This window comes from Pleuronectes platessa, chromosome 14 (assembly GCF_947347685.1).
Source record: "Pleuronectes platessa chromosome 14, fPlePla1.1, whole genome shotgun sequence".
NCBI lineage: Eukaryota > Metazoa > Chordata > Actinopteri > Pleuronectiformes > Pleuronectidae > Pleuronectes > Pleuronectes platessa.
This window is the reverse complement of record NC_070639.1, coordinates 13,996,720-14,009,377: the sequence shown is the minus strand read 5'-3', so window position 1 is coordinate 14,009,377 and position 12,658 is coordinate 13,996,720. Positions and strand designations below refer to the sequence as shown.

General features: G+C 42.2%; 1 protein-coding gene across 1 annotated transcript in view; it reads right to left on the bottom strand.

Annotated features, from left to right (window-relative positions):
- LOC128455473 (potassium voltage-gated channel subfamily H member 7) overlaps positions 1–1,593 on the bottom strand; it is a 34,461-nt gene extending 32,868 nt beyond the window's left edge. Inside the window, exons 1-2 of the mRNA XM_053439143.1 lie at positions 1,518–1,593; positions 949–1,179 (exon numbers count right to left, since the gene is read on the bottom strand). Coding sequence (XP_053295118.1) covers positions 949–1,179; positions 1,518–1,593 — 307 coding nt within the window. The remainder of the gene's footprint in view (positions 1–948; positions 1,180–1,517) is intronic.
- Between the last annotated feature and the right edge of the window lie 11,065 nt (positions 1,594–12,658).

The window sequence follows — 12,658 nt, the reverse complement described above, 5'->3', positions numbered from 1 at the left end:
GTGTGACGCAGTTGTATTGACAGTAAAGTCAGGAAGCATTAACTGTACAAAGGCAGCAGGTGAGCTCCACTGTCTCTCACACTGTCCATCATCCTGTTATCGCCTGACCTAGCAGCTTCTGCTTCATCCTATTTCTGTTGCCAGCTCTCTGTTGAATCCAAAACTATGAGGAATTGCACACCATCATATTTGGCAGCCCAATTTTTTTTTTCTTCCTATTGTCATCCAGGCACATGATGCTGCTCAAGGCAGGCACCAGAAAGATGTGTCCTTCACGTCTACCTCAGTGACTCACAGTGTTCTCATACGGAGCAATTTATTCTTGTATTTGACACACAGTGAGATCTCATCTGTACTGCACACATTAGCATTTTCCCAAAGTTGCCTATCACTGAATATGAAGCAGGAATAAGAAACATTCAAGCAGGTGCGGATCCAGAGGCGGGGCTAGGGGGGGCACTGGCCCCAGTTGAAATTTGATTGGCCAGAGTTCTATCAAAAATAGTCACTTGCTAACAATACTAACTATGAAAATTACACTTTTTTGACGTTCATGATTTATTCAATGATGCAATGAAATAATTATATTTAGACATTTAATTGGCCTCTGTGTAAACTGTGGCTCCCTTTATGGCCCCGCATTTAGAACATCGTAGATCGTCCAGTTTGTAATGAATTATTGTTTGAATGTGGAGATTTACTATAAAATAAGCTATTTCAAAGCTGGCTGCCCTGTCTGGATTACTCTCGGAGTAATGTGTGCTGTGCATCTTATACAGTAATTGACTCTGGCTGGTTAGTATCAGACTGACAGGCCACATTGTGAGCTGAACACAGTGAGGAGAGCAGTGTGCGCTCTCTTTGGAAACAAAATGTAACAAAAGAACCCTGTTGGCTCCTGGTGCACGCTGTGACAGCCACACTGCTGAGCCAGGTTGGCTGACTTACCATCCTTGCGGTAGTAGGTGATCTCCACCTTGCGCTCCTCGGACCCCAGCACAGCCTGGGACACCAGGCTGATGGCCTCTTTGTCCGTCAGGTCACCGTGCAGGAAGTCACAGGTGCACGGCTTCTGCATGATGTCCGATCTGGAGAAGCCCGTCATCTCGCAGAAGCCATCGTTGCAGTATATGATTGCACAGTTCTCCACCCTGGCATTGGCTATCAGAAATTTCCGATCTGCACGTAAAGGAAGACAGTATATGCAGTGTGTGTGTGTACAGCCATCTGACCTATCTGACCCTAGGGTTAGGGTTAGCCAATGAATAAATCAAATCAGTTCAAGAAGATGAATGAGTTCATTGTCACCTCTAAGATAATCAGCCTATTCACATAACTTCATATTAAAACCTCAACAACTGAGCTTCTGTTTTGTTTGAATTCTTATGAAAGGAACTGTTTCATTTCAGCATGCTCTTGAATTAATTCACATTTTTTTGGCTCAGTGATAAAAACTGTACTCAGTAGTAGTATTCTCTTATCCAGCAACAACAATTATACACAAACAACATACTTACTCTGCCCCTCGAATTTCCGGATAATTAATCCAAGGAATGTGTTTTGTGGCGCAACGTGACCTCTTCTCACAGGCATGTTTAAGCAGAGAAAATCCCGCGATCTCCAGATGAAAGCGCCTTTACGAGTAAAACCCCCAAGTTACAGATAGAGCGGGCTCTGGGTGATGCTTCCTTCGCCACGGACCATGCTCGAGCTCGACGCGAGAGCCCCTTCTCTCCACTTTAAATGACCTTCTTACTTCACCGGGGAGTTCCTTTAGCCCGCCTGTGTGCCTGCTGCGCGTGTGGATACCTCCTCGCCGAGACGCACGGATTCGGGGAGGACCGCTCGGCTCCCGTTCAGTTCGCAGAGCATTGCGCGTTCCGTTGAGTTGTAGATAGGATGCGATCCTGACGTCCTCTGCTGTGGTGCTGCTGTGCCGGGCGCGCACAGCGGACACTGGGTGAAATGCCAAGGGGAGGGACGTCGCTCCCGAGGGGCTTAGTTCCCTCCACCCCTGGTACAAAGATAAGTCCCATGCAGCCATTGTATGCGCCGGAGCTGTTGTCGGAATATGCGCTCATCTGGAATTTTATATTTCATAAACAAGCTGAGAACAAAACACAGCCTATGTGTTTTTCCACCACAATGTGATGTCTCTTTCATTTGGGAGTGAAATGATATATAGCCTATACATTAGTATCATTAAATGAAAGCATTGTTCCAGTTTTGTTATCTATCAGTGCATTCGTGAAAAAAAGACATATATGCATTTTAATGGGGTAAAACTCTTGGGTGTAATCAAGCAAAAACATGTTTCAAGCAAAGAATAAACACTTTTTAAACCTCACATGGTAGAAAACTAAATTATTTACAAATTTCTTGACTGTGACTTGTATTAAAGCTCTATTGAGTCACTGCTGTGAGGATGTATAATTTGACTGTTAAAATCATCTGAAATAATGAACAGCCTATTAATGAACCCATCTTATCAACAATCAGAGCTGTTAAAGGAGGGATAAGGGATTTTAATCCAATACACTTTTATATCAAATTCAATATTTCCTCAAGGTCCTCGAGCTGTACAATCTGTGTGTTCACCGGGAAGAAATCTGGTTTAAAACTCCCTTTATGGTTGAGGGGGTTTTACAGTATTTTGGCTTGGTCACTGAATTAGAGTTTGAGGTGGGTGGATCTTGTGACCTCAGGAGAAACCCAGACATCGTTATTTTCCCACATTTCCAGGCTTCGTGCTGAGATAAAATATGATGGATTGATCTTGTCATGTACCTTAAGATAGCAAAAAAGATTAGTTTTGATCTTGAGCTCCTGTGGAATCCATATTTCTGATTTATTTTAATTAAAGATCTACTCAATGATAGATAGGCATAATACATTTAAGCATTATTGTGTTTTATCTTGAATGCAAGCTTGGATCCGCTCAGATGATGAAACGTCATCTGTGCAAATTATGAATGAGTCATCTGTGTTTAACAAGGCGTTCCTCAAGTTTTAATGAGTGGATTCTACATCATCTGCTCTCGTAGATATAAAAAATAGATGAAGCCTTTTTTGATGTTTTTCAGCTACAGATCTAAGTTGTATAAAACAAAATTCAACACTTCTATCTGATCTAGTGAGATAAGCCTGTTGTCAAATAGCACACACACACACACACACACACACACACACACACATTTTACCAGAACCAGCCTTTTCCCGGGACTTGGTGCGTGTGTACCGACTGTACATAATGGTTTTAGTTTTGGTGCACAGACAATTCAAAATCACACGCTATTATTTACTACACAATAGCCCTTGATGACGTATTATTGGAAGAGTGATGAAGGAAATCCAGATTAGATACATGCATCGTTCAGCACCAATCACCTTTTTCTAAAACTTTGCAGAGAATTAAATAGTGGCACTGATTGTTCAGTTCAGTATGCATCTGTTCTGCTATGTGTAGCAGTAGCTAACATGAATACTGCAGAGGCCCTTGGACATTCACACTAAAACTATTGCTCAGTGTAAGCTTAGTGTCACTGTTGCCCTGCTGCTGCACCAACCCTTGCGAATTAAATACATATGAAAGGTCCTACCTAGTGTTTGAGCTCTGGTTTGGTCTTATTCACGGGTTTGTACTGGATTTCTTCACTAACTCTGGAGAAAATAGCATTGAATGGCTTGTTTTTGGTCCATGGTGACAGGAGCACCCATCCAGCTTTCTGAGTGTGTGCTGGGAACTAACAGATTTAGCATCAGGGCTCAATTAGAGTGTCAGGGACTCAACCCTCAGGTTTAGTGATCCAAATCAATCAGCTGAAAGCTGCCCAGGGGTTAACACTGTTGGACTGTTGATTCTCAGGGATGTAAGTGTAATGTGGAGCAGCACCTGAAAAGTACTGGTATTAATATCATTAAGTTTTATAAATATATTTATAAAATGCCAAATTGGAGATCTTGGTACATTGTTTCATATAAGATACACAACAAATATTTGGATGAATTGTGTTGCTATCCACTCACACAATAGATGCTTTTCCCTAGCATTGGCTCCAGGAGTGTGGCCCAGTTTCCCTAATCCGGGCAAGGTGAGGTAGTTTTAAAAATTGCTTTTCATCTAGTTGTTGTGAGGCCCTTTCATGAAGTCTTTAAACCCCACACCCAGATGGATTTTTCCACTGGGGGAGGTAGGGATGTGCAATCAGAGTGGGCCATGTGCACCATTGTGAATGGGAAGGTACCGTTCATTGTGGTAACTTGAGATCCTGCTGGTGGTCAACAGTGTTGAAGGAAGCAATCAAGCTAAAGAAGGAGAACGTTCAGGCCTGGTTGGCTCACACATTTCCTTGAGCATCAAATGGGCATGAACTCACGGCCTATAAGACGGAGGCAGTGTCAGAAGAATCAGGGGAGGCTTCATCCATATCCATGGCAGAGGTCACTAGGGGATAGGGGAGGTAAAACACTCCTCAGTGGTAGGTCGGTTCCAGGAGTCACTGAGATTCGCCCTGAGGTGGACAGGGTTGGGCTGCTTTGGCTGACAACCCTTCAATGCTACGTCGAGGTTGATGACAGTGTAAGTAGAGTGGCGGAATGGTAAATCCCTTTTCAACAAAGGTCTCAGCCATGTTGTTCGGCTCAGAAGGTAATATTCCCTGCTATTTGTGGATAATGTGGTTCTGATGGCTTTATCAGACCATGACCTTCAATATGCACAGGGGCAGTTTGGAGCTCAGCTTGAAGGGCTGGGATGAGGGTCAGCACCTCAAAGTCTGACGCCATTGTTTCCTCCAGGATTCTGCCCTCGGTGAAGGAGTTTAAGTATCTCAGAGTCTTGTTCATGGCATCACTAGAAAATCAAGTGATTTACCAGACACTAGGGATGAGTCAGTGACCCACTGGCAGAAAGCCCCAGTAAAGACCCGTAGCACACTGGAGAGATCACATATGTCTCAACTGGTCTGGAAACACCTCTGGACAACCCAGGAGGAGCTGAAAACTGTTGCTAGGGAGAAGGACACCTGGACTACCTTGCTTTGCCTGCTGCTACTGTGACCCGACACTTCATTATCAGCAAAACATGTATGAATGGATGGATGGATGGCTATTTTTGATAGAGGATCCTCAAAACGTTTCAGAGTCAAACTCACAGTAAAATGAGGTGAGTTTTTACTGCGGCGCTGTCCATGGTCCTGCAGCTTCAGTCACATGTTCTGTAAACTCCAGGCGCGCTGGGGTAAAGTTGTTTTTGTTTCCTGATGTGTAGTCACTATTCTCTTTTTCCTCCCTCTCTCTCTCTCTGGTTCTCTCATTCTCACAGACACACTCACACTCACACATACACATTTTCCTCCCGGGGATTATCATGAATGGCTGCACGAGAAGCAGAAAAAAACTGAGCTGATCTGTGAATGCTGCGGGGGCAAAACATTCAAACGTATACACGATGCAAAGCCACAGTGGGATTATAAGCATCTGACCCCTGAATCCACGCACAGATACAAACGTGATCTTGCCAAGCAAAGATCATACACATTTCCAAACTATCAAAAGTCTTGTGTATTCCTTTGTACTTGCTTTTAACCAATTACCACCAAATATGTGATGCATCTTGGTGTTATTGAAACTGGCAGGGTGCATCATTATATGCTGGGATAAAAGGCACCATTGTTATCTGACACTGAACTGTACTTCCTGGGAGCCTGTGTGGAGCTGCAGCTCTGCCCTTCAGGGTGATTTGATTTTTTTCTCTTCGGTTTCATTGGCCTACATTTAGATCATTGGGGCATAAACATTTGGTAGTATACGTTGTCTTGTTTCGTAGTGCTCTTTAAAAACATAAGACTTAAAAAAAAAAGCTTGGATTGCTAATTTTTTGACGTAACATGCTAGATGATCTTTTGTTTTTCCTCATGTACCAATTGAGGCAGACCTCCCCAGGCCATAGTGCTTTGTCAGCTTTACTATTAAATCACGGTTGCATTAGGCCAATCTGAAGCTTGTGTCCATTACTCACAACACAGCTACAGTGGGACCTTTCAGAGGAGAGCCATTACTCACTAATAATTAAGTTAGGAGATACTGTTTTTTCCTCAAGCTCTCTTTTGTAACTGAATAGCTGTAGGGCATGTATGAGGTAAAATATGAAAAGTCAAACCTTCTAGTTTCAGGTCATGTGTGGCCCAAAAGAGTTTTTTCCCGTTCACATGAGGATAAACTTGTCCCCAGCTTCCAGGTGAAGAATTAAAACCCACTATTAACAATACTATTACTATAACAATAACAGTGTTGTGTGTAATGGGAGAAATATAGTTCTTCTTTGCATCTTACTTCTGAAAACATACTTGATTAATACTGGCATATATGCTGACTGGTAAAAGCAAAGGGTGGGTGAGGGGTCACACTTACTGAGAGCTGCGCACAAGAACTGTTTCCCACAGGGAGCTGTGTGCCCTTGGGAAAAACATACTTAAAGGTACAACCACAATTGTATCCACCATCTCATGTAGCGGAGACAAAAGAGCAGCGGTGTAAGCTTTAATCCTTCATTAATTATTGCTTCAATCAATAATTGTGTTTGTGAACGTGAGAAGAGTCATGCATGATGCAGTGTTCACATCTGATATGACTGTTGTTCAATTTAAAGTGAAGAGGGCATAAGTCGAGGTCAGGAATCTGATGAGCACACTGCACTCCACTTAGCAACGTGGAATTAAATCAAGTGAGTGAAACCTCACACCTGCAGCGCGGCGTACATCCTATTATGCTGTTGTCAAGAGAGCATTTACTCTGATGACATGGTACCTGATCTTCTATCTTCAAAAGACGCGACTCAAACAAGATGTAAAGGCACATTAATCTCTCGCCAGAGACAGGTTTATGTGCCCACGAGTGAATGAGAGGACGACATTCATCCCTCAGCGGCCGCAGGACTGGTAATTGGCCTGTCGGGTTACAATAGTTACAGCTTTGAGTGATTTCACACGGGAGGACAGTGCCTTGGTGACGGAGGAACACCGAGATCCAGAGCTCTGTGCCAGCACACATCCATCTTCTTAGCAACAAAGGTGAATCCCAACCTGCCCTGTTCTACTGTTTCACTGTCGAGTTCAGCTGAGTGGAGGGGGAAAGTAAAAAGCAAACTTTTGCAAAAGGGCTGTTGCTGTCAGGTCGCATTCAAGTAAATGCAATTCTTCATAATTCATGGGGCATCTGTTTATTTACAGTACAGGAATTGACACTTTCTTGATACTGGGTGGCTGCTCTGCATGTGGGTGACCCAAAGAAGAACCTGTCGAATTCCAGTGCAGATGTGGATCAGGATTTGGATCTGTGAATTATCTTTTTCCTCATTCTTTATCAATTTGTTTTTCAAAATTGTTCTTGATTTCTCAAAGAATAATACATGAATCTTAATACAAAATGTCCAGGTGTGTTTACAGGAATGATATTTGTGTGCAGTTTGGTGGAGATTCAAATGAAGATCTGAATCTAATTGAAATGTGGTTTAACAAAGGGAGTTGGGCCTTGGCAGACGTGTGCTCATTCATGCATTCATTCATGCATTCATTCATGCATTCATTCATCGAGTTGGTCGGTAAATCATTCATTAAGTCTGTCAGTCAATCAGTCAGCCGGTCATTCATTCCACGTAATCTCTTTGAATTCAGAGCAATTTGAAAAACAGTGGCAGCCGCAGCAGCATTCACTGTCCAGAGCCTAATCCAGGTCTCACGGCAGTACAGCCCTCTTTGTCTCCCTCCCTCTCTCTCACCCCTTCTACCGTCTCTGCTACTGTGGCACATACACATATGCGCACAGAGTACAATCTCAGGGGCTTACTCATTGTCCATATAAACCATTACTACCCCGTCCCTTAGAGTAATCCACTAGTGCAAAACACTAGTTCTATTGCCGCTTTGCCTTACCCCATATGCCACTGCACACACCCTCCACCATCTGCCCTCAGTGAGCAAAAAAAAAAAAAAAAAAAGCCACCGTGCACTTTTGGCTTAATATGAGACTTCACAAAATAATTTAATCTGCCAGAGGTCAGTTCTTTGCCCCTTAGTCTCGATTAGAAATAAACCTATCACGTGTAGGGAGAAAAAAAGGGGTGTGAAAACACGTTTCTCCACATCACTTTTTGTAAAATGCTAAATCTTTGCGATTTAGAATTTTAGATGGTTGATTGATCCATCAACAAATAATTTGTGTTGTTATTAAACAATACATTTTAGATTGCTTTTGTTGAAACAAAACACGCAAATAAATACAATATTTAACTTTTTATTTTTTTATGGAAGACCGGATTTTTTTTTGCAAAAACAGCATCTGAATGAATCAATGCAAATATACAATAAGACCATCAGAGACTGTAGTGATAAACACAATAATTATCCAATTCTCTGCCATAGCAAACAGTCTGTTTCTATTTGGCTCGTCTCTAGTCCACTCTTGTAGCTTCACAGTACAGTTTGCATTTCACCTATTCACACACTCTATGTGCAGCACTTTCTCTTTCATAAATCACACACAGCCTGGGGACTATCCTGCCCAAGGACAGGACAGCCTGCTGAGTGGGGGAGACTGGGATGGAGGACCCACTCTTCCCCCTGGGTCACAGCTGTCTCATGGAAAGTGCATTTTTTTCTCCAAAATCAACACAGTTGGCTAAATAATTTTTTTAGGCTGGAGATATCAGGCAGTTTTGTTGTATGCTGTTTTCCATTGTTAATGAAGTAATGAAGCCTTGTTTTAAACTGAAGACCCAGTCAGATTTGGCCCTAATGCAGCGGCAGGGTTATTTTGGGGTCAGGGTCAGGGATACTGCAGCATGTGTTCCCTGTGTCACCACTGCCAGGGAACTAGTGCAGGGTCTCGGATGGATGCAGCTGCAGTCTCTCGGCACAAACACCGTGTGCTGCCACCTACAAATAGGTTACAGAGTCATCTGACAGGGAGCCGCTGCATGTGTGGCTTGCTTCGCCATTTGCCTTTGCCCAGGTCTTGAGTGCTGATTCATCACAAAGCCACGGAGGGATCTTCTGTAGGTCAGCTTTACATCGTTATTTTACTATATGAGTCCTTATACACAGAGATCATATTTGTGGATCAAACTGTACGTACCTGCAGGCATAATGTTAAGTAAAAATGTTGGATATATTACTTCAAATTAAGGATATTAACTCGGTTAAAGGTATTTAGGATCACAACTGACATTACCCCCAGTAGCCATCAAACTCAAACTCATACTTAATTAGGAAGAATGTAAATCTTTCTGAAGTGATTTTAGAACCTATTGCTAACGGCAGGAGTTTCCCCACCGAGGTCATTCGAAATATACCTTTTTCTTTTCCTCCAGTGCAAATGGTTCTCGGAGGCGTCGCAAAACATTGTTATAGATCATTTATTCAGGGCCGGTCTAATGCCAGATGACATTGCAATGGCTCCGTCACTGAACTTTTGCCCAGCAAGTAGCAGTTTACCTTCATGAATAATTAAAATGCCTCCAATTAAAATGTGAGGCTGACTAAAAAGGAACAGCATCTCAGATGGCTTTGACCTTCTGCTCCGACTGGAGATGAATCATTTAGGATGAAATAAACAGGGACTGTTGTATCTTGTTGCTGCAGCAGACATCACTGAATCTCATGGAGTGAAGGAAACACACTTGTCTCAGAGATGCTCAATCATTAGTCGCATTTAAACATTGATATCAAAGTATTTGTGTCGGTGAAGTACTGAGGCGTCAACTCTGGACTTTTCATCTTATCTTATCTCCTGCTCTGTGTAGCTCGGGAGATGATGAGTAAATGTGTAAATGTGTAAATATGCTTGTGATTGTGTTTTTGCAATGTCTCTGAAAACCTTTAGATAAAAACATGTGTAAAATAATAATAAGAACAATGTGGGTCACTTAACTGTCACTGCTCTGGCCCTAATAATATAACAACACAATTTCATAATTCTTAGTAGTATATCCTTAAAGGAGACATATTATGCTCAGTTCAGAATTCTTATTCGGGTTTTACTTCCCTTTTACTTTACATCACTTTTCTCGTACGGACTAAACTTTGACGACCTTTTACAAACACTAAAAACCGGTATAATACACTAGAGGAACAAACTATGTCTCCTTCTCAACACCCAGCGGGACAGGATCTTATCTGTATTTCCGGGAGAGACTAAACGTCAAGATGTGGAAAGATAAAAGAATCTTTAGCTCTTGCCATCATCCCTGACAAGTTTTCGGAGGTGCAGTTTATTTGACTGGTGTCTTTTGCTGGCCGCGCTCGATGGAAGTAATTACCTCCATTCAGCCATCCCTTCTGTGATTTCTATGTAACCATGGAAACTGGTGTGCCCCAGGAGGCGTGCGGCTGCCCCTCTTCCCCACATCCCTGTACCTATCAGGAAATCGCTCTCTGGTTCTCCCCTCAAATGCTGTTAAGACAACTTACCTATGAAATTAAATCGAATGCTTCAGTGGCCAAAAAGGATAAATAAAAGGCTCAGACCTTTCTGTAAGCATCAGGCCGGTGATACAGGAACATTTAGTGTTTAATCACACATGACACTAGAAGTCATTGTGTTCTTGGTAGCAGCAGCTTTGAGGGTTTGTATTATGCCTCAGAGAAGACCCTTGTCTTTGTGCTGTGTCTGGCTGGCACCGTTCACGTGAGGGTTTGTGGCTGTAAACAGTCTCCACAGCTCCACTATCTGTCTGGAGGGCGGCTAGTGAAGAGAAATTCCACCTCCAGGCTAATGAACACACATGTTGTCATGTGTCACTCACTCCCACACACACACACACACACACACACACACACACAAACACACACACACACACAAACACACACTGGACAGATTACTTGGTAATAAGAAACACTGAAACGATGAAATATGTATATAATAATATATAACGCAGCACATTGAAGATGTAGTGTGTATAATCATGAAGACAGATCCATGCATATATTTCCCCTGGGGAGATACTGTATGCAGCCACTACAATATAAAAAACTCCTTTGACATGGAACTGTCATGAATCATACACGACTGGAAACAGGGAGCACGAGGCATTTGCATCTTTCCTCTTTGCTTCTCTCCTCCGAGGGGAAAGGTTTATTTTGGTACAGCAATATCAGACACCAAAGCATTTTTTAATGAATATTCCCGCGTGCTGCACTGTACTTCTCTTTAATCTTCACGATCATCCACTGGGGTTCAATGATGCAGATGCAATTATCCGTGATGATTAAAAATGAAACCAAGGTGTAAGATTTCTGATGTCCGAGGAAAAAAACTGAGAGGATGACCTGATTGGAAGACCCACAGGAACAGGAAGACATGGAGCGAATCTCTCTCAGCCTTCAATTCAATCAATTTAGTAAATTATCTCTAATTTTAATGCAATTAAAGAGCTCCGGTTCAATTAGATGAAACGGGGGTGCAATAATATTGTCTAATTATTGTAATTCCTGAGATGAGTGGTGCTGTATGTATTATTTCTGTTGTTTCACCACAGTTGAGTGAACTAAGCTCCATGAAGGTGTTGTGTTTACTGCATGAGAATAGTATTGAATTGTGCAGTGTTTACGCGCCCTGTGTTGCAGAGGTACAGTCGGCTTGTTACTGGGGAGCTGGTGAGGATCTATCCCCGTTGTGTCTCTCTTACTGGGTGCTGCCTGTGTGAGGTACCTTTTTTAAGTGGGCAGGAAATCCCAAAAGACACAGCAACACAAACAGATTTACAGAGTGAATTATGGGCCAATTTGTGGGATAACATGACAAGAAAATGTATTTTGTGGCAAAAAGTGAAACTGAAGGGTACATTTTTTTGTATTCGTTTGTTGTCTTTTGTCCTTTTTGCTCAGAAACGGATATTTCTGTGTATTCTCACCAACTCCCTCTGGTCTCTGCTCCAGTTACATTTCACAGCAGCACGATCAGAGGGAGTCATGTCAATTTCACACCTCACTTCACAAACCTTATAGTATTTTATTTCATGACCTTTGTTTTCGGTGTTTGTACAAATGATGACAGCTAAACCTGAAGATTGTGCAGGTTTTCGTTTTCTATGCAGATATAAATAGCTCTGTGCTGACACCATGTGGTTATCAGTTCAAATTACATTTTCCAAAATGTCACTGCTCGCTGTGTCCTGGATCCTTTTGGAGCGTCACAGTCCCTGACACAAGCACGTGATCTGCACAGCTGACAAACTCATGTAGCTCTTGGGTTTTCCTGTTCTATCACACGGACACAAGGACAGTGTTGGACAGTGATGCTTAGATGGTGGAGTAGTGATTCTCACTCTAAATAATAACATGACACTTTACTGTATGCACTTTATCTGAAAATGAGAAAGAAAAGATAAACTATTTAAACAGCTGACCTATAATTAAATGTTTTTTAACCATTACATGTTAGGATGACCACTGAATTAAACAGCATTACAGTCTGTAAGTGACCAGTTTAAAAGCACTTGATCTGTCAAAGTTTTTTACTTTGACCACATATTGACAGTAGCAGTGAATACACAGGAAGTTACTGACGTAAGAGAAACAATGTGCAGTGCCATCACATCTCTGCTTTCAATCTTTTGAATGCTATAATTAGATATTCATGACCAGATCATGGGAATAGGACT